The sequence below is a fragment of the Mobula hypostoma genome, chromosome 9 (genome assembly GCF_963921235.1).
Source record: "Mobula hypostoma chromosome 9, sMobHyp1.1, whole genome shotgun sequence".
Classification (NCBI taxonomy): domain Eukaryota; kingdom Metazoa; phylum Chordata; class Chondrichthyes; order Myliobatiformes; family Myliobatidae; genus Mobula; species Mobula hypostoma.
In genome coordinates, this window is record NC_086105.1 from 151,477,054 (window position 1) to 151,504,698 (window position 27,645).

Sequence of the window (27,645 nt, forward strand, 5' to 3'; positions counted from 1 at the left end):
TCTACAGTACATCGGTTACAAGTCACATGACAATTACATTCAGTGGAAATTGGCCATCGAATCTGTGCAGTTGTAAAGGAGCTCCCCAGCGTAATTCAAGCCCTAATTGTGAATAAGCGAGAGGGCCACCAGTCCCCATTCTGGACACCGACACCTCGAGTTTCTCTGTGCCTCAATCAACTGTCACCAGCAGAGAAAAGTGGCGGGAGAGACAGACGCAGGCTTGTTATGGAGACTGTTAGTAAAGAAAGCTGTTGAATGCAAGTATACCAGAGAGATTGACTTACTGAAACCATGTTGGGGATGTGATGAATGCACTGCCATGATTAAGGTGACAATCAGACAATCAGAAAGTAAATGTTCATTTTCCAGTGTCACAGATTGTTATCTCATCTCCATATTCCCTCCTACCCACCGTAATCTTTCACCCCCTCACTTATCAACAGTCTGTCCTCCTCTGCATTCAAAATATCCAAAGACTCTCATTTCTTCTGCCCTTTGAGATAGAGACTTCCAGAGATCTGTGAACTCTGAGAGACAGAATTCACCTTATCTGTGTTTGTGTTTATGACAGGAGGCCTGGCGGACTGTTCGTGTGAGGGTGGGGAGGAGGGAATGGGGCTTGTTTTGCTGTTGCTAGGTTTTGTTGTGTTCTGTGTTGTTCTGCTGAACATTGTGGACGTACTACGTGGTGACACTTGTGGGCTGCCCCCAGCACATCCCTAGATGTGTTAGTTGTTAACACAAACCAAAAGACCATAAGATACAGGAGCAGAATCAGGCTATTTGGCTCATCGAGTCTGCTCCGCCATTCCATCATGACTGATCCATTTTCCCTCTCAGCCCCAATCTCCTGCCTTCTCTCCATAAGGCGAATGGTATGCTGGCATTTATAGCGAGAGGATTCGAGTACAGGAGCAGGGAGGTACTACTGCAGTTGTACAAGGCCTTGGTGAGACCACACCTGGAGTATTGTGTGCAGTTTTGGTCCCCTAATCTGAGGAAAGACATCCTTGCCATAGAGGGAGTACAAAGAAGGTTCACCAGATTGATTCCTGGGATGGCAGGACTTTCATATGAAGAAAGACTGGATGAACTGGGCTTGTACTCGTTGGAATTTAGAAGATTGAGGGGGGATCTGATTGAAACGTATAAAATTCTAAAGGGATTGGACAGGCTAGATGCAGGAAGATTGTTCCCGATGTTGGGGAAGTCCAGAACGAGGGGTCACAGTTTGAGGATAAAGGGGAAGCCTTTTAGGACCGAGATTAGGAAAAACTTCTTCTCACAGAGAGTGGTGAATCTGTGGAATTCTCTGCCACAGGAAACAGTTGAGGCCAGTTCATTGGCTATATTTAAGAGGGAGTTAGATATGGCCCTTGTGGCTACGGGGATCAGGGGGTATGGAGGGAAGGCTGGTGCAGGGTTCTGAGTTGGATGATCAGCCATGATCATAATAAATGGCGGTGCAGGCTCGAAGGGCCGAATGGCCTACTCCTGCACCTATTTTCTATGTTTCTATGTTTCTATATCCCTTCATGCCATGACCAATTGAGAATCTATCAACCTCTGCCTTAAATATATGTAAAGACTTGGCCTCCACAGCTGCCTGTGGCAATGAGTTCCATCGATTCACCACTCTCTGGCTAAACAAATTCCTCCTCATCTCCATTCTAAAAAGATGGCCCTCTATTCTAAGGCTGTGTCTTCTGGTCTGAGACTCTCCCACCATAAGAAACAAACTCTCCACATCCACTATTCAAGGCCTTTCAATATCCAATAGGTTTCAATGAGGTCACCACTCAATCTTCTGAGTTCGAGTGAATACTGGCCCACAGCCATCAAACGCTTTTCATATGACAAGCCATTCTTTCTGCTTTGAATCCTCTCCAATTTCAGCACATTCTCACAAGTGCTTTATTAAGCCTCAACATTATATCCTTGCTTTTATATTCTAGTGCACTTGAAGTGAATGCTTACATTGCATTTGCTTTCCTCACTACAGACTCAACCTGCAAAGTAACCTTCAGGAAATCCTGCACAAGTACTCCAAAGTCCCTTTGTACCTTGGTTTTTTTGTATTTTCTCCCCATTTAGAAAATAGTCAACCCTTTCATTTCTTCTACCAAAGTGCATGGCCATATACTTCCCAACAATGTATTCCACCTGCCACTTCTTTGCCCATTCGCTTAAGCTTCGATCCCAACACAGACCCTTGTGGAACACCACTAGTTACTGGTAGCCAACTAGAAAAGACTCCCTTTATTCCCACTCACTCCCTCCTGCCAATCAGCTGCTAGAATCTTTCCTGTAATACCATGGGCTTGTAGTTTGCAAAGCAGCCTCATCTGTGGCACCTTTTGAAGATCCAAATACACAACATCAACTGATTCTCCTTTATCTATCCTGCTTGTTATTTCTCAAAGAATTCCAACAGATTTGTTAGGCAAGATTTTCCCTTGGGGACCCATACCTATTAACCATGTGCCTCCAAGTACCCTGAAAGCACATCCTTAACAATCGAATCCAACATTTTCCCAACCACTGAGGTCAGACTAACTGGCCTATAATTTCCTTCCTTCTGCCTCTTTCACTTCATGTATTTGAAGAAACTTTCGGTATCCTCTTTAATATTATTGGCTAACTTACTGTTGTATTAAGAAGGTAAAAGAAGGTACATTCTTAATGACTTTGCAGTTGCCTTCAATTGCTTTCCAATCCTCTAACTTCCCACTAATTTTTGCTCTTCTCTTTGGCTTTTGTTAGCCACAGTTGTGTCATCTTGCCTTTAGAATAATTCTTCTGGGCCGGTGGTACAATGACATCAGCACTGGACTCTGGAACGGAGGTTCCCAGGTTTGAATCCAGTCGGGTCTGCTCCTGAGTATATTTTCCATCCGTGCCGGGTTGAGTGTCGAGATCACAACTTGACCTCATAAAATAAAGGGAAAAATGCTGCAAAATGTCTGTGTGGGGAGTGGCGCGCCACACAGTCTCTCTCTCTCTCTCTCTCTCTCACTCCGTGCCTTGTAAAGGCATGAAAAAGACATCGTTCTGCCATCATCGCACACGCACGGACGCACGCACACACCAAAAAAAAGAATAATTCTTCCTCTTTGAGATGTACATATCTTGTGGAGTACTGCACACAAACAACAGAAGTATTCCCGTGCAGGTCGGGCAAAGAGCTTTAAAAACAGTCTCTGTAAAAGAGAGGTATCGCCTAGCGGAGTGGTCATCATGGGAGATGTCATTGTCGGAGTAGTCTGAATCAGAATAGGAAGGCTTTGGCTCAACAGGGCTTCGGCGAGAACAGGCTGAGGTAAGTTAAGTAGGTAAATTCATTCCGTTTTTCTTATTTCTTTTTTTCTGAATTAGAGAATGGGGGCATGTCTACATAGCCAGTGTTCTGTTCTGGGTGTCAGATGTGGGATTTCCAGGAGACTTCCAGCCTCCCTGACGGCCACATCTGTGCCAGGTGCATTGAGCTGCAGCTCGATGACCTTCGGCTTGATAAGGAAAGTGAAGCAGTGATAGACAGGAGCTACAGGCAGGTAGTCACCCCAAAGCTGCAGGAGACTGTCAGGAGAGGGAAAGGAGAGTGGAGAGCACCCCTGTGGCCATCCCCCTCAACAATAAGTACTCCTCTGACACAGAGTCTGGCCCTGTGGCTCAGAAAGTAGGGAAATGAAGAGGATGGAAGCAGTAATAAGGGACTCTATATTTAGGGGGACTGATAGGTGATAGAAAATTAAGGAAATTACTGGAATTAAGAAAACCTCCTCTACCGGATGCATAAGATCAGCAGACGGATCCATACTAACAGATCTAGATAAAGTATGTGAGAGGTGGATTCAGTATATAGAGCAGCTTTTTGAAGATAATACAGGGAAACCCCCAGATATTAAACACCCTAATTCTGGCCCACCTATTAGCAAAGAAGAAATAACTAAAGCAATGAAAAGCTTGAAACATGGTAAAGCCACTGGACCTGATGAAATTTTGGTGGAAATGATACAAGCTCTAGAAGATCTGGGCAGAGATTTTTTTTTGAATTGCTTAATGGTATATAAGAGTCTGGTGTACTGCCTGACGATCTCTTGAAATCAGTATTTATAACTCTGCAAAAATTCCTGGAACTATTGACTGTGAAAATTATAGAACAATCAGTCTTATGAGTCACATAATAAAGATTTTGTTGAGAATTGTTCTGAGTCGAATTAAAAACAAATTAAAACCAGAAACTTCTAAACTGCAATATGGGTTTATTGAGGATAGAGGAACTAGGAACGCAATTTTCATACTACGAATGCTTTCAGAAAGGGCAATTGAATATCAAAATGACGTCTTTTTGTGTTTTATTGATTTCACTAAAAGCATTCGACAAAGTGCAACATGAAAAATTATTTCAAATTCTCACTAAACTAAACCTAGACAGAAGGGACCAACAACTGCTTCAAAGTTTATCTTGGAATCAAACGACGGCGGTAAAAATTGATGATAATATAAGCAGTTGGACTAAAATTCAAAGAGGAGTTAGACAGGGATGCGTTGCCTCACCGGAATTATTTAATATCTATAGTGAAATGATTCTCAGAGAAATAGAAGACCTAGATGGGATAAAAATTGGAAGTGTTAACATCAACAGTATAAGATATGCAGACGATACCATCCTAATAGCAAGTGCTGCAGAAGACCTACATATCCTCCTAGACAAAGTAGTACAAACATGTGCAGATTTTGTTCTAACCATCAACTGTGAAAAAACCAAATGTACGGTAATATCAAAACAGCAGGATACTCCCAACTGCTAATTGTACATCAGTAATTAAGAGATTTAAACAAAAAAACAGCTTTAATTACCTTGGTAGCTCTATATCACAAGATGCTAGAAGTAAAGTAGAAATAAAAAGAAGAATTGCCATTGCCAAAACCAACTTCCAAAAAATGAAACTCATTTTTACCAGCAGACACATTTCTATGACAACAAGGCTTAGGCTACGAAAATGTTACGTCTGGTCAATCTTGCTGTATGCTTCTGAAACATGGACTATAACACCAGAACTCCAAAGAAACTGAGAAGCAACAGAAATGTGGTTTCTTAGAAGAATGCTGAAAATATCATATAGAGATAGGGTAACTAATGAGACAGTACTCCAACGTGCCCATACAAAAAGATCTTTAATCAGAACATTAAATGAGAGGAAACTTAAATTCCTGGGACATGTCATCGGAAAGGGAGAAATAGAATGCCTTACATTACAAGGCCGTATGCCTGGGAAACACGGAAGAGGAAGGCAAGGAAGAAAATATATGGACACTGTGAAAGAACTAACGGATCTAAGTGTGTGAGATGTCATTGACGCTGCGAGGGATTGTTCGATGTGGAGAGCCATGATCGCCACGCAAGGCACATGAAGAAGAAGATAGGTGATCATCTGGATGCAAAAGGGAAACATGGATGGTAGTTTGCCTCCCAGGGGCCAGGGTCGGTGAAGTTTCTGAACGCATCCACAATATCCCGAAAAGGCAGGCCAGAAGCCATGGTACATATTGGTACCAAAGACATAGGAAGAAAAAGGGAGGAGATCCTGAGAAAAGAATATAGGGAGTTAGGAAGGAAGCTGAGAAGCAGGACCTCAAGGGTAGTAATCTTGGAATTGCGGCCTGTGCCACGCGGCAGCGCGGATAGGAATAGAATGAGGTGGCAGATAAATTCATGAAGAGTTGGAGCAGGGGACAGGGATTCAGATTTCTGGATAATTGTGCCCTCTTCTGGGGCAGGTGTAACCTGTACAAAAAGACGGGTTGCACTTAAATATATGAGGGGACCAATATCTTTGCAGGCAGGTTTACTAGAGCTGTTGGGAGTGGCTCAGACTAATATGGCAGGGGGATGGGAACCAGTATGATAGAGCTGAGGATGAGCCAGCAGGTTTATAAGTAGATGATGGATGTAACATGAACGTAAGGAAGGACAAGCCAATCATTGGGTACATATGCAGACAGGGCAAAGAGTTAACTTGTACCACAGAGACAAAATTCAAAAAAGGAAGAAGAATACAGAATTGAAGGTGTTGTATTTAAATGCATTTAGTCATAGGTTATCATACAGGTGGATAAGTTACAGGACCAGATGGACTATATCCTAGAGCAGCGGTTCCCAACCACCGGGCCGCGGACCGGTGCCAGGCTGCAAAGCATGCGCTACCGGGCCGCGAGGAAACAATATGATTTGGCGATATGAGTCAGCTTACCTTTCCTCATTCCCTGTCACGCCCACTGTTGAGCTTGAACGCACGCGAGGTCATTACCCGCGCGTCGTCCATGTCAGCGCGGGAAGGAGATCAACTCCTCGAGCTTGTAAGTGACGGCGGGCTGAAAAGTATGTTTGACATAACATCTCTGCCAGCATTCTGGATCAAAGTCAAGGGCGAATATCCTGAGATAGCCTCGAAAGCATGAAAACATTGCTTTCATTTTCAGCATTTTTCTGCGAAGCAGAGTTTTCTGCGTTGAATGCAACGAAAACTAAATTGCGGAATAGGCTAGACATAAGGAACCCATTCGAGTATCGCTGTCTCCTGTCACCCCTTGACGGGACTGTCTTGTTGCAGGGAAACAAGCCCAGGGCTCCCACTGATTCAGCGATATTGGTGCATTGCAATGATTTTATATATTCATACGGGGAAAATATGCACTGTGTATTTAATATTCAAATGTTACTTAAAATATTATGCTATTGACTTATATAACCATATAACAATTACAGCACGGAAACAGGCCATCTCGGCCCTTCTAGTCCGTGCCGAATGCTACTCTCACCAAGTCCCACCGACCTGCACTCAGCCCATAACCCCCCGTTCCTTTCCTGTCTATATACCTATCCAATTTAACTTTAAATGATAATATCGAACCTGCTTCTGCCACTTCTACTGGGAGTTCGTTCAACACGTATTTCAAGACCCCCTGTCCTCCCCTGATAATTGACTTATTGCTATATTCATGCGAGGAAAATATGCGCTGTGTGTTTAATATTAAATTCGTTAGATAAACCCTTTTAGATACGAAATTGAGTCTATTAGCCACTTATCACCGATATTCCGGTCGTGATTCACACTCCCGGCCTCCCCCGAACAGAATCGCCGAAAATGATTTGTAGAAGGAGGGGAGAGGAGAAAAATAGGCTGGTCACACATGCACACTGGTGCCTGCGCAAGGCTTCATGGTCATTGCAGTCTTTCTCGGGGTAAACTCAACGTATTTGACGCTACTCTTGTCCGTTGGCAACCCTACCCCCCCTCCCGCCCGGTCAGCCGGTCCACAAGGATATTGCCAATATTAAACCGGTCCGCGGTGCGACAAAGGTTGGGGACCCCTGTCCTAGAGTCCTGAGAGAGGTTGCTGAAGAAATAACAGATGCATTGGTCATGGTCTTTCAAGAATCACTTGATTCTGGCATGGTCCCGGAGAACTGGAAAATTGCAAATATCACTCTATTCTTTAGGGAGGGAGGAAGGGAAGAAGGCAAAAGAAAGGAACTTATACACCAGTTAATCTCACAGTGGTTGGGAAAGTGCTGGAGTTTAATATTATGGATGAGGTTTCGGCGTACTTAGTGATAAAATAAATCAAAATCAGTATGGCTTCTGTAAAGGAAAATCTTACCTGACAAATATGTTAAGTGTTCTTTGAGGAAGTATCAAGCAGGGTAGACAAATGAGAGGCAGTGGATGTCATTTACTTGGATTTCCAGAAGGCGTTTGATAAGGTGCCACATATGAGGCTGCTTAACAAGATAAAATCCTATGGGGTTACAGGAAAGATACTGGCATGGATTGAAGATGGCTGAGAGGCAGGAGGCAGCAAATGGGAATGAAGGAGGCCTCTTCTGGTTGGCTGCCAGTGACTAGTGGTGTTCCTCAGGGGTCAGCATTGGGACTGCTACTTTTCACATTGTTTGTCAATGATTTGGATAATGGAATTGATGGTTTTGTTGCAAAGTTTGCGGATGGTACCAAGATCGGTGGAGGGGTAGGTAGTGCTGAGGAAACAATGCGATTTCAACAGGACAGACAAATTAGAAGAATAGCAAAAAGTAGCAGATGGAATACAGTGTTGGGAAATGTATGATAATGCATTTTGGTAAAAGGAACAAAAGTGTGGACTATCTAAATGGGGAGAAGGTTCAAACATCAGAGGTGCAGAGGGACTTTAGAGTCCTCATGCAAGACTCCCAGAAGGTTAATTTACAGGTTGAATCTGTGGTAAAGGAGGCAAATGCAATGTTAGCAATTATTTCAAGGGGAATAGAATATAAAAGCAAAGAGATAATGCTGAGGCTTTATCAGACACTAGTCAGGCTGCACTTGAAGTATTGTCAACAGTTTTGGGCCCCATATCTCAGAAAAGATGTGTTGTCATATGAATTGTGAATAAGACAAGTTATTATGAGCCAACCAATCCACTATTTATTCAACTAAACACTTTAAAATTCAGAGATTTCGTAGATTTTAAAATAATACAAATTATGTATAAAGTAAAAAATTGAAAGCTATCACAAAGTATCCAAAGGTTGTTTAAAATGAGAGAAGGTCAACATGATTTGAGAGGAACATGTATATTTCAAAAACAAAGGATAAGAACAAATGTAAAAAATCATTGTATTTCAGTCAGAGGGGTGAGTCTATGGAACAGTTGTAGTGAGAAATTAAAAACATGCACCACACTTAACAAGTTTAAAAAATTATTCAAAAATAAATTAATGAACAAATATAAAATACATGATTTAAAATGAATGGGAGTAACGTAAATAAATGATACTTGGAATTGGATTTTGTGTTAAAAGATTATGAATTTTTTTGCTTTGATGTGATGATTGATGCCAAATATGTTGTTGTATAAGTAAGAGGCGTAATAAGCTGTAACTTCAGCCGACACCCTTTCGGTCTGTTTTAAAGAATATCTATGTTTTTTTGTTGCAATTTTGTCCTATGAAATCATCGTTGAAAATGATGCTTTTTGTTATGTTTGTACTGACCGAAATAAATTTCACTCATTCATTCGTTCATTGTCATTGGAGAGAGTCCAGAGGAGGTTCACAAGGATGACTCTGGGAGTGAATGGGGTTAACGTTCAGCTTTGGGCCTGTGCTCACTGGAATTTAGAAGAATGTGGAGGGATCTCACTGAAACCTACTGAACATTGAAAGGATTATAGATAGGGTGGATTGTGGAGAAGATGTTTTCTGTGGTGGGGGTACCCAGAACTAGAGGGCACAGCCTCAAATTTGAGGGGCAATCTTTTAGAACAGAGGTAAGGAGGAATTTTTTTAACCAGAGAGTGGTGAATCTGTGGAATCTGCGGTGGAGGCCAAGTCAATGGTTATATTTAAGGCAGAAGTTGATAGTTTCCTGATAGGTCAGGGCATCAAAGGATATGGTGAGAAGGCAGATGTATGGAATTGAGTGGGATCCGAGATCAGCATGATGAAATGGCACAGCAGACTCGATGAGCTGAATGGCTAAATTCTGCTCCTATGTCTTATGGTCTTATCTGACTTTAGCTTCTCCTTCTCAAATTTCAGGGTGAATTCAATCATATTATGATCACTTTCCCCTAGGGTTCTTACACCTTAAGCTCTCTGATTAATTCCGGTTCTTTGCACAGCACCCAATCCAGAATAGATGATCCTCTAAGGGGTTCAACCATGAGCTGCTCTAAAAAGCCATTTTGTAGGCATACTAGAATTCAGTACCAACCTGATTTTCCCAACCTAGCTGCATATTGAAATCTCCCATGACTACTGTAACATTGCTAACTATTTTAACTTTTGGCATGCATTTTCTATCTCCCGTTGTAATATTTAGACCACATCCTTACACTGTTTGTGGGTCTGTATATAACTCCCATCAGGGTCTTTTTACCTTGCGGTTCCTTACCTCGATCCTCAATGATTCAACACCTTCCGACCCCATGTCACCTCTTTGTAATGATGTCATTTCATTTTTTACCAACAGAGCAATGCCACCCTCTGCCTTCCTGCCTGTCCTTTCAATACAATGTGCATGCTTGGACATGAAGCTACCGTCACTTTCAGTCATTATTCAGTAAAGCTGACAACATCATCCGTGCCAATCTGTAACTATGTTACAAGTTCATCTACCTTATTCTATATACTGCGCACAGTCAAATATAACACCTTCCACCCTGATTTCACCCTTTTTGATTTTGTCCACCTTTTACATTGCAACTCATTCTGTTGACTGCAATTCTGCCCTATCGTCAGCCTCTCCTTGCGAGGAGCCTCACTACACACTGCCTCTGGTTGTAAACTAACTACTTCATCTTCAGCACTATCACTCCGATTCCCACCCCCCTGCCAAGTGAGTTGAAACCCACCCAAAGAATGCTAACCTGCCCGCAAGAATGTTGGACCCTTGGCTTCAAGTGTAACCCATCCTTTTTGTACAAGTTGTACCTACCCCCTGCACCAGTTCCTTAGCCACACATTCACCTGCCAAATCATCCTATTACCCTCACTGGCATGTGGCACAGACAGCAATCCAGTGATTACGACCCTGGAGGTCCTGTTTCTCGACTTCCTACCTAGCTCCCTAAAATCTCTCTTCAGGACTTCCTCACCTTGTCTACTTATGTCATGGATGCCAATATGTACCAAGACTTCAGACTGCTCACTCTTGCCCTTGAGGATGCCATGGACCCGATCAGAGACATCCCTAATCCTGGCACTAGAGATATAGAGAGCAACATACTATTCGGGTGTCTCTATCATGACCACAGAACCTCATCTCTGTTCCTCTGACAGGAACCTCCTATCAACACTGCAGTCCTCTTCCCCTCTCTGCTCTCTGAGCCACAGCACCAGACTCGGTGCCAGAGACCCGGTCACTGTGACTCCCCCGGTAGATCGTCCCCCTCAATAGTATCTAAACTTAAATTATTGAGGGGAACAGCCACAGGTGTACTCCCCACAGGTGTACTCCCCACAGGCGTACTCCCCACAGGCTGTGCATTTCCCTTCCTTCTCCTGACAGTCACCCAGTTGCCTGTCTCCTGCAATCTAGGGGTGACTACCTCCCTGTAGCTCCCGTCTATCACTTCCTCATTCGCCCGTATGAGTCGAATGTCATCGAACTGCAGCTCCAGTTCCTTAATATGTTCTCTCAGGAGCTGCACTCAGCACATCTGGTGCAGATGTGTTCACTTGGGAGACTGGATGTCTCCCAGACTTCCCACATCCCACACACAGTACAAAACACTGTCCCTGGAGCCACTCTCACTGAACTACTATGTCCTAAAGATGAGGAATGAACAAATAAGATCAGAGAGAGAGATTTCACTGTGTGTTTTGATGTATATTAGATAAATAAATGTATCTGAATCTGTGTCTCAATTGGAATCAGAATCAGGTTTAATATCACTGACACATGTTGTGAGATTTGTTGTTTTGTGGCAGCACTAAAGTGCAAGGTCATGAGAAAAGTTATGTTGCAGTAATAAATAAATATTGCAAAAGAGGAATAATGAGGTATTTTTCATGGGTTCCTTGTCCATTCAGAAATCTGCTGGCAGAGGGGAAGAAGCTGTTCCTGAATCGCTGAGTGTGTGACTTCAGGCTCCTCTACCTCCTCCCTGATGGCAGTAATGAGAAGAGGGCATGTGGAGGATAGTGAGGATCTTTAATGAATTATTTAAATGGGGAAAGAATTCAAAGTTCAGAGATGCAACGGGACTTGGGAGTCCTCGTACAGGATTCCCTTAAGGTTAACCTCCAGGTTGAGTCAGTAGTGAAGAAGGCGAATGCAATGTTGGCATTCATTTCTAGAGGAATAGAGTATAGGAGCAGGGATGTGATGTTGAGGCTCTATAAGGCACTGGTGAGACCTCACTTGGAGTATTGTGGGCAGTTTTGGTCTCCTTATTTAAGAAAGGATGTGCTGACGTTGGAGAGGGTACAGAGAAGATTCACTAGAATGATTCCAGGAATGAGAGGGTTAACATATGAGTAACGTTTGTCCGCTCTTGGACTGTATTCCTTGGAGTTTAGAAGAATGAGGGGAGACCTCATAGAAACATTTCGAATGTTGAAGGGCATAGACAGAGTGGATGTGGCAAAGTTGTTTCCCATGATGGGGGAGTCTAGTACGAGAGGGCATGACTTAAGGATTGAAGGGCGCCCATTCAGAACAGAAATGAGAAGAAATTTTTTTAGTCAGAGGGTGGTGAATCTATGGAATTTGTTGCCACGGGCAGCAGTGGAGGCCAAGTCATTGGGTGTATTTAAGGCAGAGATTGATAGGTATCTGAGTAGCCAGGGCATCAAAGGTTGTGGTGAGAAGGCGAGGGAGTGGGACTAAATGGGAGAATGGATCAGCTCATGATAAAATGGCGCAGCAGACTCGATGGGCCGAATGGCTGACTTCTGCTCCTTTGTCTTGTGGTCTTATGATGGATGTCATTTTCTTGAGGCACTGCCTTTTGAATCTGTCCTTGATGGTGGGAGGATTATGCCCATGAACAATTTCAGCTAGCTTCCTCATGTCTCTGCCCTGCCAGGCACAGTGGTGGGGGGGTTGTATTTACTACAGCCACTGGATGGTGCAGATGTGGGTGAGGACATGACACACTCACACAAGCATCGTTCAGATCAAATGCTTTTCTGCCAAGGTGACACAGCAGCTAGAACATGGGAATGTGAACATATAAATATTTCCAATCCACCTTACAAGTTTAGAACAATGTAGCCAGATCAGTCCCACCAGCGACAGTATGCAGTTACAGGCAGCACAATAATGTTACACAATGGACTCGTGTAGAGAAATGTCTGCATTTACCTTCTCAGCTTTCATCAGTTCTGATTCCTCACAGCAAAGTCCTTCAGGGAAAAATGCCTTCACATCGCGGACTGCATTTCCAAAGGATGAGGAAGCTGTAGAAGAGAGAGGCAGGTGTGTGTTAGGAGTAGGAGTAGGAGTAGAGTGTGTTCAACAAAACCTTGGCTAATCCCTCTGTAACTTCTCAGTCGCATTTGGTAACCTTTCACGTTTTGGTTTAGCAAGTAGCTATCAGATCCTTTAGAATATTCAACAACCTTCCTTCCATTGCCCTTGGAGCAAGAGACACCCAAAGGCTCACAACTCTCTAAGAGAAAACCAATTTGGCGCGGCATGATAGCTTAGTAGTTAGTGCGACACTATTGCTGATCGGGGCGTTGGAGTTCAGAGTTCAATTCCAATGCTGTCTATAAGGAGATCGTATGTTCTTCCTTGTGAATGCATGGGTTTCCTCTGGGTGCTCTAGTTTCCTCCCACAATCCAAAGACATACCAGTTAGTTGGTTAATTGGTCATTGTAAATTGTCTTGTGACTAGGCAAGGGTGAAATAGATGGCTTCCCAGGCAGTGTGGCTCATTAGACCAGAGGGCTCTTTTCTGCAGTTCCACTAAATAAATAAAAATAACAATTTCACCTCAGATCAGTCTTAAATGGACAACCCATTATTTTAGTTCTGAATTCTCTGACAAGGAACATCCTCTACACATCCATTGGTCCAGACCCCTCAGGGTCCCATAAACTGCCTAACTGTACAATGTTCCTTCACAAGACAACCTGCTATTCCAGGTTTTCCAGGAGATAGGAATTGGAGAAAGCGTTTCGATCAATCTTAATGATAATCCAAATTTAGTTCCCAGTCCTGCTTTCTCCCCATCTCCCTTCACCTCCATAATTGTTACTGCAAGATCTGAATGCTTCTTGAATTATCCAGCCTCAGCTGTCTTCTGTGGTAGGGAATTCCACTCTTAAACTCAATGCTAAACAGCCTAGTCATATGCTTAGGCTGTGATTCCTGTTTCTGGACTAGCAGACACTGGAACATCCATCCTGCATCCAATCTGTCCAATACCACAAGGGCTTATGGTTTTAAACACAGTCTCTTACTATTCAGAACTCCAGTGAAGATGAGCTTTGTCCTTCTGGAGTCCCCCACAGATCTGTCCGATCACCTAAGGGCCCTGTCTAGACCAACCTGTGACCCTCTGCTGCACTCCCTCAATTGCCACAAAATCCTTTCTTTAGAAAAGGAAATGAAACTGCACAAAATGGCTGCACTACAACATGGAGACAAACGAGACTGCAGATATGGAATCTGCAACAAAAATAATCTATTTGAGGAACTTGGTGGTTCAAGTAGCATCTGTGGGAGAAAGGAATGTCGAGACTCTGCAAAAGGGCCCTGACACATCATCAATTCCTTCAACCACCTCCCCCCATTGATGCTGGTTCACCCTTTAAGAAGCTGGAACATGATAGGTGGGAAAGGTGAAGGACTGAAGAAGATGGAATCTGATAGGAGAGGAGAGTGGACAATGGGAGAAAAGACTTCTTCTTTAAAGTGTTTCCTCCTTGGAACTAGGAGCATGGTTTCCTTCAGGGAAAATCTTGCCTGACGAATCCTTTGGAATTCTTTGAGGAGAGTACAAGGAGGATAGACAAAAGGGATGCAGTGTATGTTGTATATTTGGACTTTCAGAAGGCCTTTTACAAGGTGCCACACATGAGGCTGATTACCAAGTTAAGAGCCCATGGTATTACAGGAAAGTTACTGCCATGGTTAGAGTATTGGCTGACTGGTGGGAGGCAGTGAGGATCCTTTTCTGGTCGGCTGCCAGTGACTAGTGGTGTTCTGCAGGGGTCGGTGTTGGGACCACTTCTTTTCGTGCTGTATATAAATGATTTAGATGATGGAATAGATGCTTTTGTTACCAAGTTTGCAGATGATACAAAGGAGGGGCAGGTAGTGTTGAGGAAACAGGTAAGATGCAGAAGGACTTGGACAGATTAGGAGAACGGGCAAGAAAGTGGGAAATGAAATACAATGTTGGAAAATGCATGATCATGCACTTCGGAAGGAGAAATAAATATGTGGACTATTTTCTAAATGGGGAGAAAATCCAGGAATCTGAGATGCAGAGGGACTTGGGAGTCCTTGTGCAGAACATCCTGAAGGTTAACTTGCAGGTTGAGTCAGTGGTGAGGAAGGCAAATGCAATGTTAGCATTCATTTCAAGAGGTCTAGAATACAAGAGCAGGGATGTGATGCTGAGACTTTATAAAGCACTGGCGAGGCCTCACCTTGAGTATTGTGAACAGTTTTGGGCCCCTCACCTTAGAAGAGATGTGCTGGCATTGGAGATGCTCCAGAGGAAGTTCACAAGGATGATTCCAGGAATGAGAGGGTTATCATACGAGGAACATTTAACGGCTCTGGGTCTGTACTCACTGGAATTCAGAAGGATGAAGGGGGATCTCATTGAAACCTTTTGAATGTTGAAAGGGCTGGACAGAGTAGATGTGGAAAGGATATTTCCCAGGGCGGGAGAGTCTAGGACAAGGGGGCACAGCCTCAGGATAGAGGGGCGCCCTTTCAAAACAGAGATGTGGAGAAATTTCTTTAGCCAAAGAGTGGTGTATTTGTGGAATTTGTTGCCACATGCAGCTGTGGAGGCCAGATTGTTAGGTGTATTTAAGGCAAAGACTGATAGGTTCTTGATTGGATGGCATCAAAGGTTATGGGGTGAAAGCCGGGAACCAGAGTTAAGGAGGAGATTAAAGAAAATAGGATCAGCCATGATTGAATGGTGGAGCAGACTTGGTGGGCCAGATGGCCCAATTCTGCTCTTATTGTCATATAGAAGTAGTGCAGGTGTTCCTAATCCTTTTAATGCCATGTACCCCTACCATTATCCGAAGGGTCTGTGGACCCCAAGTTGCAAACCCCTGATCTAATGGGATCTGAATTGGCCACAGTAGAGACACCCCTGCTATGTCTGTGGTAGACGAGATTTAATTTTTTTTATTGTTCATCCCTGTACTCCTTAAACATTATCACTGCTGAAGCACTTTCAAACTCACAGGTCATGTTCTCCAACCCATCTTAGCCAACTCGCACCTTACACGTTCATGGTAAACCAGTGACTTACCATAGAAACCATTGTGGAGCAAATCTGTACCCCAGTGACCCCGCCAAAGGAACTGGTCCAGTCTCCTGGCCTCTTGAGGATCTTCAGGGCCGAGCAAGTCGAGCAGTTTTTTCACCGCATTATCTCGCTGGAGACACAGAATGACCAAAGGACCAGAGATGAGGGAGTCAATGCTGGACTTCACCAGGACTGGGTCCTGAAGGAAACACAGTTCAGTTAGAGTTGTAGAGTTGTAGAGTACAGAACAGACCCTCCAGCCCAACTGGTCCATGCCAACCAAGATCCCCATCTGATCCAGTCCCATCTACTGACTTTTGGCCAATATCCCTCTCAACCATTCCTATCCATGTACTCGTCCAATTGCCTTTTATAGCAGATCATTAACCTTGTATTGAACAATGGGTAGTGCCTCTGTTTCATTAGGAATTTGAAGAGATTTGGTACGTCACCAAAGAATATAGAACAGCACAGCACGGTACAGACTCTTAGGTCTATAATGTTCTGCCAATCTTTCAACCTACTCTACGATCAACCTAACCCATCGCTCCCACATCATCCTCCACTTTCGTACAGCAAAATTACACAGATGTACTGTGCAGAACATTCTGACTGGTTGCATCGCTGTCTGATATGGAGGCTTCAATGTAGAGGATTGGAAAAACATGCAGAGGGGTATAATCTCTGCCAGCTCCGTCATGGGCATTAGCCTCCCCACCTTCAATAGGCAATGCCTCAAGAACGTGGCATTCATCATTAAGGACCCTCACAATCTTGGACGTGCCCTTTTCTCATTACTACCATCACAGAGGAGGTACAGGAGCCTGAATACACACACTCAACATTTTAGGAACAGCTACTTCAAAGCACTCCAGCGTGTGGTGAAAACTGCCCAGCGGATTATCGGCACCCAATTACCCACCATTGAGAACATCTACCATAAACGCTGCTTGGGCAGGGGGAAAAGCATTATCAAAGATGCATCTCACCCTAACCATGGACTTTTTACTCTCCTCCCATCCGGTATGCGCTACAGGAGCCTCCGCTCCTGCACCAGCAGGCACAGGAAGAGCTTCTTCCCTGAGGCTGTGATCCTGCTGAACCTCACATCACAGCACTAAGCAGTATTGCACCCATATTGTACTGCCTCAGTACTTTTATATTTGTGCGCTGTAGCACTTTTTATTCGTAGCTATTTGGAAAATAACACTGTTCTTTGCATTTCTGGTTAGATGCTAACTGCATTTCATTGGCTTTGTATCTGTACTCAGTACAATGATAATAAAGTTGAATCTAATCTAAAAAATCTAATCTAATATGCAGGTAGATTGGGAAAATCAAGTTGGTGCTAGATTACAGGAAGGAGAGTTTCTAGAATGCCTATGGGATGGGTGTTGTGCAATGAACCAGAGTTAATTAGAGAGCTTATGGTAAAATAATTCTTAGGAGAAAGTGATCAAAATATGATCAAATTAACCCTGAAATTTGAGAAGGAGAAGCTAAAGTCCAATGTATCAGTATTACAGTGGAGTAAAGGGAACTGTAGAGGCATGAGAGGAGTTGGCCAGAATTGATTGGAAAAGAACACTGGCAGGGATAATGGCAGAGCAGCAATGGCTGGAACTTCTGAAAGCAATTTGGAAGGCACAAGACATAGACATCCCAAAGAGGAAGATGTATTCTAAAGGAAGGATGACACAAGCATGGCTAACAAGAGAAGTCAAAGCCAACATAAAAGCTAAAGAGAGGGCATATAATAGAGCAAAAATTAGTGGGAAGTTAGAGGATTGATGATGACGATGATGATGACGACGTCTACTCAGGCCTGAGAGGCCAGCGTCAGGCATTTTCATACCCTACAAGGCGTGGAACGAGAGCCTGTGTGGCACGCCACTTGCCACACAGACATTTCGCAGTACAGTATTTTTCTTTATTTTTACAAGGCCGAGTTGTGAGCTCAACACTCAACCCGGCACGCATGGAAAGCGTACTCGGGAACGGCCCGACTGGATTCAAACCCGGAAACCTCTGTTCTGGAGTCCAGCGCTGACATCACTGTGCCACTAGAGGATTGGGAAGCTTTCAAATACCAACAGAAGGCAATTAAAAAGTCATTAAGAAGTTAAAGATGGAATATGAAAGTAAGCTAGCCAATAATATTAAAGAGGATACCACAAGTTTCTCTAGATACATAAAGTGTAAAAGAGAAATGAGAGTGGATATCAGACCACTGGAAAATGACTCTGGAGAGGTAGTAATGGGGGTAAATGAAATGGCTGATGAACTGAAGAAGAGTATTTTGCATCATTCTTCTCTGTGGAAGACACTAGCAGTATGTTGGAAGTTCCAGGTGTCAGGGGACATGAAGTGTGTGAAGTCATCTTAACTAGAGAGAAGGTTCTTGGGAAACTGAAAGGTCTGAAGGTAGATAAGTCACCTGGACCAGATGGTGTACACCTCAGGGTTCTCCTGAAAGAGGTGGCTGAAGAGATTGTGGAGGAATTGGTAATGTTCTTTCAACAATCACTAGATTCTGAAATGGTTCCGGAAGACTGGAAATTTGCAAATATCATTCCACTCTTCGAGAAGGGAGAGAGGCAGAAGAAAGGAAATCATAGGCCAGTTAGTCTGACCTCAGTGGCTGGGAAGATGTTGGAGTCAATTAATAAGGATGAAGTTTCAGGGTACTTGGAGGAACATGATAAAACAGGCCGTAGAGAGCATGGTTTCCTCAAGGGAAATTCTTGCCTGACAAATCTGTTGGAATTCTTTGAAGAAATAACAAGCAGGATGGACAATGGAGAATCGGTTGATGTTGTGTACTTGGATTTTCAGAAGGCCACACACGAGGCTGCTTAATAAGCTACAAGCTCATGGTAGGACAGGGAAGATGGATAAAGTGGTGGCTGATTGGCAGGAAGCAAATAGTGGAATTAAAGGGAGACCTTTCTGACTGGCTGCCGGTAACTAGCGGTGTTCCACAGGGGTCTGTGTTGGGACTAATTCTTTCCGCGTTACATATCAATAATTTGGATGATGGAATTGATGACTTTGTTGAAAAGTTTGCAGACAATATGAACATAGGTGGAAACCATAGAAAAACTACAGCACAAAAACAGGCCTTTTGGCCCTTCTTGGCTGTGCCGAACCATTTTCTGCCTAGTCCCACTGACCTGCACACGGACCATATCCCTCCATACACCTCCCATCCATGTATCTGTCCAATTTATTCTTAAATGTTAAAAAAGAACCCGCATTTACCACCTCATCTGGCAGCTCATTCCACACTCCCACCACTCTCTGTGTGAAGAAGCCCCCCCTAATGTTCCCTTTAAACTTTTCCCCCCTCACCCTTAACCCATGTCCTTTGGTTTTTTTCTCCCCCTGCCTCAGTGGAAAAAGCCTGCTTGCATTCACTCTATCTATACCCATCATAATTTTATATACCTCTATCAAATCTCCCCTCATTCTTCTACACTCCAGGGAATACAGTCCTAACCTATTCAACCTTTCTCTGTAACAGAGTTTCTCAAGTCCTGGCAACATCCTTGTAAACCTTCTCTGCACTCTTTCAACCCTATTTATATCCTTCCTGTAATTTGGTGACCAAAACTGAACACAATACTCCAGATTCGGTCTCACCAATGCCTTATACAACCTCATCATAACATTCCAGCTCTTATACTCAATACTTTGATTAATAAAGGCCAATGTACCAAAAGCTCTCTTTACGACCCTATTTACCTGTGACGCCACTTTTAGGGAATTTTGTATCTGTATTCCCAGATCCCTCTGTTCTACTGCACTCCTTAGTGCCTTACCATTTACCCTGTATGTTCTACCTTGATTTGTCCCTCCAAAGTGCAATACCTCACACTTGTCAGTATTAAACTCCATCTGCCATTTTTCCAGCCAGTCCAAGTACCTCTGCAAGCTTTGAAAACCTTCCTCACTGTCCACTACACCTCCAATCTTTCTATCATCAGCAAATTTGCTGATCCAATTTACCACATTATCATCCAGATCATTGATATAGATGACAAATAACAATGGACCCAGCACTGATCCCTGTGGCACACCACTAGTCACAGGCCTCCACTCTGAGAAGCAATTCTCTACTACCACTCTTTGGCTTCTTCCATCGAGCCAATGTCTAATCCAATTTACCACCTCTCCATGTATACCTAGTGACTGAATTTTCCTAACTAACCTCCCATGCGGGATCTTGTCAAAGGCCTTACTGAAGTCCATGTAGACAACATCCACTGCCTTCCCTTCATCCACTTTCCTGGTAACCTCCTTGAAAAACTCCAACAGATTGGTCAAACATGACCTGCCACGCACAAAGCCATGATGACTCTCCCTAATAAGTCCCTGTCTATCCAAATGCTTGTAGATTCTGTCTCTTAGTACTCCCTCCAATAACTTACCCACTACCGACGTCAAACTTACCGGCTTGTAACTTCCTGGATTACTTTTTGATCCTTTTTTAAACAACGGAACAACATGAGCCATTCTCCCATCCTCCGGCACCTCACCTGTAGACACCGACATTTTAAATATATCTGCCAGGGTCCCTGCAATTTCAACATTAGTCTCCTTCAAGGTCCGAGGGAATACCCTGTCAGGTCCTGGGGATTTATCCACTTTAATTTGCCTCAAGATAGCAAGCACCTCCTCCTTTTCAATCTGTACAGTTTCCATGATCTCACTAGTTTCCCTTAATTCCATAGGCTTCATGCCAGTTTCCTTAGTAAATACAGACGCAAAAAACCCATTTAACCCCATTTCTTTTGGTTCCGCACATAGCCAACCACTCTGATCTTCAAGAGGACCAATTTTATCCCTTACATTCCTTTTACTCTTAACATACTTGTAAAAGCTCTTTGGATTATCCTTCACTTTGACTGCCAAGGCAACCTCATGTCTTCTTTTAGCCCTCCTGATTTCCTTCTTAAGTATTTTCCTGCACTTTTTATACTCCTCAAGCACCTGTTTCCTATATATGTCATACAACTCTCTCTTCTTCTCCCCTACACCAGTTCCTCAGTCACTTGTTCATCCTCCAGAGCATCCTATTCCTACCCTCACTGGCACGTAGCACAGGTAGCAATCCTGAGATTACCACCCTCGAGGTCCTGCTTTTCAACTTCCTACCAAGCTCTCTATACTCACTCTTCAGGACCTCCTCACTCTTCCTTGCTATGTCATTGGTACCGATGTGCACCACGACATCTGGCTGATCACCCTCCCACTTCAGAATGTCATGCAATCAATCAGAGACATCCTTGACCCTGGCACCCCAGAGGCAACAAACCATCCTGGATTCTCTGTCACGACCACAGAACCTCCTATCTGCACCTCTAACTATCGAATCCCCTATCACTACCGCTCTCCTCTTTCTCCCCCTCCCTTCTGCACTGCAGAGCCAGATTCAGTGCCAGAGATCCGGCTACTGCAGCTTGTCCCAGGTAAGTCATCCCCCCCAACAGTATCCAAAGCGGTATACTTGTTGTTGAGGTGAATGGCCACAGGGGAACCCTGCTCTGCCTGCCCTTTCCCCTTCCCTCGCCTGACAGTGACCCAATTTCCTGTCCTCTGCTCCTTTGGTGTAACTACCTCCCTGTAGCTACTATCTATAATCTCCTCATTCTCCCGAATGATCCGCAGGTCATCCAGCTCCTGCTCCAGTTCCCTAACGCTATTTGTTAGGAGCTGCAGCTAGATGCGCTTCTTGCATGCGTCATTGTCAGGGACACCAGAGGGCTCCCTGACTTCCCACATCCTGCAAGAGGAGCATTCCAACATCCTGCCTGGCATTCTCTCTACGCTAGACAATCTGAACAAAAAAACTTACCGGAACCTACCCTGGCCTCTGCCTGTTCTCGCCAAAGCCGTCCCACTCTGCTCCCTCTCACTCCGCCGCCCGTTCACAATGCTGCCTGCTGTATATGGTGGTCTGTTTTTAAACCCTGGCGCGCTACGTCACATGCCTGCGCAGTGCAGACCCTTCTCCCCGAGCAGTGTTTAAAAAAAAAAGACTTTTTGCACCCGATTTCTTCACTCCCTTCTTCTCAGCTGCTTGCTTCGACTGAAATATGGGCCAGGTAGGCCCAGGTAGTTTTGAGGAAGTGGAGAGGCTGCAGAAGGACTTAGATTAGGAGAATGGGCAAAGAAATGGCAGATGGAATACAGTGTTGGGAAGTGTATGGTCATGCACTTTGCTGGAAGAAATCAAAAGGATGACTATTTTCTAAGTAGAGAGAAAATACAAAAAAATGAAGTGCAAAGGGACTTGGGAGTCCTTGTGCAGGATTTCCTAAAAGTTAATTTGCAGGTTGAGTCTGTGGTAGGGAATGCAAATACAATGTTAGCAGTTATTTGAAGAGGACTCGAATATAAAAGTAATGCTCTAATGGTGAGGACTCACTTGGAGTATTGTGAGCAGGTTTCGGTCCCTTATCTTAGAAATGATGTGCTGAAACTAGGGAGGGTTCAAAGGAGGTTCACGAAAATTATTCCAGGATGGAACAGCTTGTCATATGAAGAGCGTTTGATGGGTTTGGGTCTGTATTCACTGGAATTCAGAAGAATGAGTGGTGACCTCACTGAAACCTATCGAATGGTGAAAGGCCTTGACAGAGTGGATGTGGAGAGGATGAATGCAGCTGAGGAGAAATTTCTTTAGCCAGTGAATGGCGAATCTGTGGAATTCTTTGCCACAGGCAGCTGTGGAGGCCAAGTCTTTATGTATATTTAAGGCAAAGGTTGATAGATTATTGATTGGTCAGGGCTTGAAGGGATACAGGGGGGAAAACAGGAGTAAAATTAGATCAGCCACAATGAAATGGCCTAATTCTGCTCCTATGTCTTAATGGATTCTGATTCTGAAACGGCAGCCAGCAGGTGGCAGTACTGAGCCACAGAGCAGTCGTCATAATATTCTGCATGACCAGTTCACAGGCTAGATATTCCAACCAGCCTACATGTGTCATACACTAACTATCTGTTGATGCAGTTGAATGTAGTTTTTGCTCTGGCTCAATTTTCCCTCACACTAAGACAGTAGTGAAGGAGTGCTACACTCTACAGAGTGTACAGGCCCCTTCTGGCCCAACGAGCCCACACAACCCAATTATACCCATGAGATCAACTGACCTGCTAACCCATACAATGAGCACATGAACATTACATCACTATTGTTTGCATTTCTTATTTAATTTATTTATATATATATATATATATATATATACACACTTTATTGTCATATATAACATATATACAAGGTAAATGTTAAATAAGAAATGTATATATATATTTCTTATTGTAATTTATGGTTTTATTATTATGTTTTGTAATGTACTGCAGCTGCAAAACAAATTTCACTACATATGCCAGCGATATTAAACTTGATTCTGATCACAAACAAGGGCAAATCTGCAGATGCTGAAATCCAAGCAACGCACTAAAAAATGTTGGAGGAACCCAGCAGCTAGGCAGCATCTATGGAAAAGAGTGAACAGTCCATGTTTCGGGCCAAGACCCTTCATCAGGACTGGTCCACAGCCCTTCTGTCCAAAGGACATGGAAGATCCCATCCAATAATAGGAAAGCGTTGACCTGACCGGTACTCACAGCTCATCGGGAGAACACAGGAAGGGCTGGTGGAATTCTGTTACTGCCTGTGATAAATAAATACCACAAACTGCTGAGCACAGTTCACCCCACAGCCACCCCCAACCCCAAACTACCATCACTAGCCCCACACATCTGTCAAAAAATAGGAGCAGGAATGAAGTGTGGAGGTCAGAGAGAGGATCTGAGGCATCAAGAAGAACAAAAATGCCAAAAGCCTGGGGGAGACTCTGGGAAGGCAGCATGTTCTGATGAGTGGAGGTGGGCAGAAGAGGTCTCTCAACATCTCTTGAAAGGGCATTATGGTAGCATAGTAGTTAGTGCTATACTATTACAGCTCGCGGGGTAGGAGTCAGAGATTGTCAGGGGTTTCTGGGTGCGGCTCATTGGGCCTATTCCACGCTGTGTCTCTAATAAATAAATACATAAATCTGGGTTTGCTGATACAGACATACAAAATGCAAAGACACAGAACAGAACACCAGTTGTGGTTTTACAAATCACGGCTTTTGAGAATCTCCCCACGTTAGGAAACATGACACCCCATCATTGGAAAGTGGACTGACAGACATCACAACCAACAAGATTCAACATATTCAACAGGGGATGGCACAGTAGCGTATGGGATGGCACAATGCTTTACAGTACAGGCTACCTGGGGTTCAATTCCTGCCACTGCCTGTAAGGAGTTTGTATATTCTGCCCATGACTTTTCTCCCACATTCCGAAGACGTACTGGTTGTTAGGCTAATTGTTCATTGTAAATTGTCCCATGATTAGGCTAGGATTAAATAGGGGGATGTAAATTGAAGGGCTGGAAGGGCCTATCCTGCGCTGCATCTCAATAAATACATACAAGGGAACAATTGAGGACTGAATGTACTGGGTCCATTCCTTTATGGGTGGAGACACAAAGGCTGCAGATACTATAATCTGGAGCAATGCAAGGTTTCAACCCATCAACCATTCCATTCCCCCACAAATGCTGCCTGAACCAATCTTTCAGCAGAACGCTTGTTGCCTCTGCTGTGTTGGCTGATGGTTTCAGGAGTCTGAGTCAAATGGAGCAATTCTGTCAGGAAGCTCCAGAGGTCTCTATCAATTAGGTCATCACAAAAGTAACTTCTCTCAGCTAAATGTACCTGCTGAATACTACACGGAGTGAGGAGTGAAGCTTTTTCCACGTCCAAGGTGACAAGTTTCAAACCAACAACACAGAAGTGCTCTAGATCAAGTCTACGGAGTATCTTGGGGAGATGATTTTGCCACGTGGAGGGTTTGATAACCAGTAACGTTAACAGAGGCTGGGGTCCTGCACCAAAATGGAACACAATCATGGACGTGTAACCAAATACAGTCGTGGCACCTCATAAGCTGAGAAGTTGAGGTTGGTCTTGGATAGACAAGAGTTTGGTACACAAGTTCACAGCTCCCTGAAATTGGTAACTCAAGTCGAGATAGTGTTAAAGTATGTGTACTGCATTGTGTACAAAAGTCAGGAGGTCATGTTGCATCTGTATAAAAGCTTGGCTCATGTATGGAGTGCTGTGTGCAGTTCAAGTCACCAGTTACAGGAAGGACGTGGAGACTGTGGTCAGGGTGCAGAAGGTATTGACCAGGATGATTGGAGAATTTTAGCTATAAGGAGAGATTGGAAAAATTTGGGTTGTTTTCTCTGGAACAGTGGAAGCTGAGGGGGAGACCTGATGGAAGTCTAGGCAATTGTGAGAGGCAGAGATAGGGGGCATAGCTTTAAGGTAATTGGAAAAAACATATGGGGGGGGGGATGTCAAAGGTAGTGTTTTTTTCACACAGAGTGGTGGGTGCACGGAATATCCTGCATGGAGTGGTGCTAGAGGCAGATATGTTAGGGGCATTTAAGAAACTCTTAGATAGGCACAGGGATGATAGAAAAATGGAGGACCATGTGGGAGGGAAGGATTGGATTGATCTTAGAATAGGTAAATTTGTTCAGGAAGGGAATTAGTTGCACTAGATATAATCCACAGAAGATTCCCCAGGATGGATAGCTCATTGTCCCACTACATTTAATAGAAGAATAAGATTGGGCTGAAGGGCCTGTATCTGTGCTCTATAACACTGAAAGGTGATCGTATTAAACCATATTTTATTTTGAAGAAGCTGACAGGGTAAAGATGGAGAGGACATTTCACCTCGTGGGGTAAAGGAGGAATTTCTCTTGGATCATCATGAACTATTGTAGTCCTCTACTCTAGAAAGCTGTGCAGTCTGTGTCAGTGAATATTCCAGAATGAGAACCACATGTGTGGACCATAAGGGTCAAGGGTTATGGATTACAGGCCGGAAGGTGGAAGTGCAGCCAAGATCAGATTAACTATGACCTTACAGTGGTATGGTCCACTGTTACTGTTTCATATGTGTGCACCTGAATTGAATGGCGTGTCGAATACGAAGGCAAGAAATATAAACACTCGGCACTTACCAAGAAGCATGAAGCTGAATATGGACTCCACATTGTCAGTACCTGAAACAGAATGCAGGGTGGTGACAGGTCTGCTGGATGCACAGGGGATGCAGACCCTGCCGTCTTATTTATTTATTTAGAGATACAGGACAGTAACAGGTCCTTCCATCCCAACAAGCCTGAAAGTCACCCAATTACACCCGTGTGACGAACCAACTAACCCGCAAGTCTTTGGACTGTGGGAGGAAACCAGAGCACACGGAAGAAACATACACAGTCACGGGGAGAATGTACAACTCCTTACAGACAGTGGCAGGAATTGAACCCAGGTTTCTGGCTCTGTAATAGCTACCCCATACTGTGACAAACTCGGTGGGTTGGGCAGCATCTGTGTGGGATGGGTTGTGTGGTACTGTTGTGATCCATGGGCATCTGCTGTGAAGGTATGTGTCTTATACAAGAGATAAGCGTGTAAATGAGTAATGCTGCCAGTGAGATGTTCACTCTGAATAGATTGGTGAGGTATTCCAGCAGTGATGCGGGCATTTTAAGCCACAGTCAGTGATATGCATCTGTTCTATTCGCCAGGGATAATTCCTCTTATCAAGCCTCTAGCCCAGGGGTCCCCAACCCTTTTTGCACCACGGACCGGTTTAATATTGACAATATTCTTGAGGACCAGCCAACGGGGGGGGGGGCGAAGGGGGTTGTTAATCATGACTTATAAGTGGCTAATACACTCAAAATCGTTTCTAAAAGGGTTTGTCTAATGAATTTAATATTAAACACACAGCGCATATTTTCCTCGCATGAATATAGTGATGAGTCAATTATAAGTCACTTATAAGTCAATAGCATCATAACATTTTAAGTAACGTTTGGATATTAAAAACACAGCGCGTATTTTCCTCGTATGAACATATAAAATCATTGCGACACACCAATATCGCTGAATCAGCGGGAGCCCTGGGCTTGTTTCCCTGCAACAAGACGGTCCTATCGAGGGGTGATGGGAGACAGCGATACTTGAAGGGGGTTCTTTATGTCCAGTCTATTCCGCAATTTAGTTTCGTTGCATTCATTGCAGAAAACCCCACTTCACAGCGATATGATGTTGGGAATGGAAGCAACGTTTTCAGTGCTTTTGTGGCTATCTCAGGAATTCAGCCTTGACTTTGATCCAGAATGCCGGCAGGGATGTTATGTCAAACATACTTTTCAGCCCACCGTCACTTGCAAGCTCGAGGAGTTGATCTTCTTCCCGTGCTGACATGGATGATTCACTGGGGACATTCACAAATGGGTCACGGACCCATTCCTTTGCACGTCTTGGGTCATCTGCGGTTGGGAAGTGACGTTTGAATTCTGCCGACAGCGAAGATAGGTGAGAAGGACAGTGCAGGCTCAGTCTCTCCCAAAATCCCAGCTAGTGCTGGGAACATGTCAAATATGCCCCTGTCCACTCACCGTCCCCACAGTTCCAGTTTAGCTGTGAAAGCAGACACTTTCTCTGCCAACTTGAAGACAGTTGTCATTCTCCCCTGAAGTGACAAATTGAGTTCAT

At 43.9% G+C, this 27,645-nt stretch overlaps 1 protein-coding gene across 2 annotated transcripts in view; it reads right to left on the reverse strand.

The window, feature by feature from the left end:
* The window catches only part of LOC134351425 (dynein axonemal assembly factor 8), a 167,145-nt gene that overhangs the window by 23,953 nt on the left and 115,547 nt on the right, over positions 1-27,645 (reverse strand). For both annotated transcript variants that reach the window (XM_063057534.1, XM_063057533.1), the window contains exons 24-27: positions 26,100-26,141; positions 24,778-24,947; positions 16,004-16,199; positions 12,858-12,952 (exon numbers count right to left, since the gene is read on the reverse strand). In XM_063057534.1, coding sequence (XP_062913604.1) covers positions 12,858-12,952; positions 16,004-16,199; positions 24,778-24,947; positions 26,100-26,141 — 503 coding nt within the window. The remainder of the gene's footprint in view (positions 1-12,857; positions 12,953-16,003; positions 16,200-24,777; positions 24,948-26,099; positions 26,142-27,645) is intronic.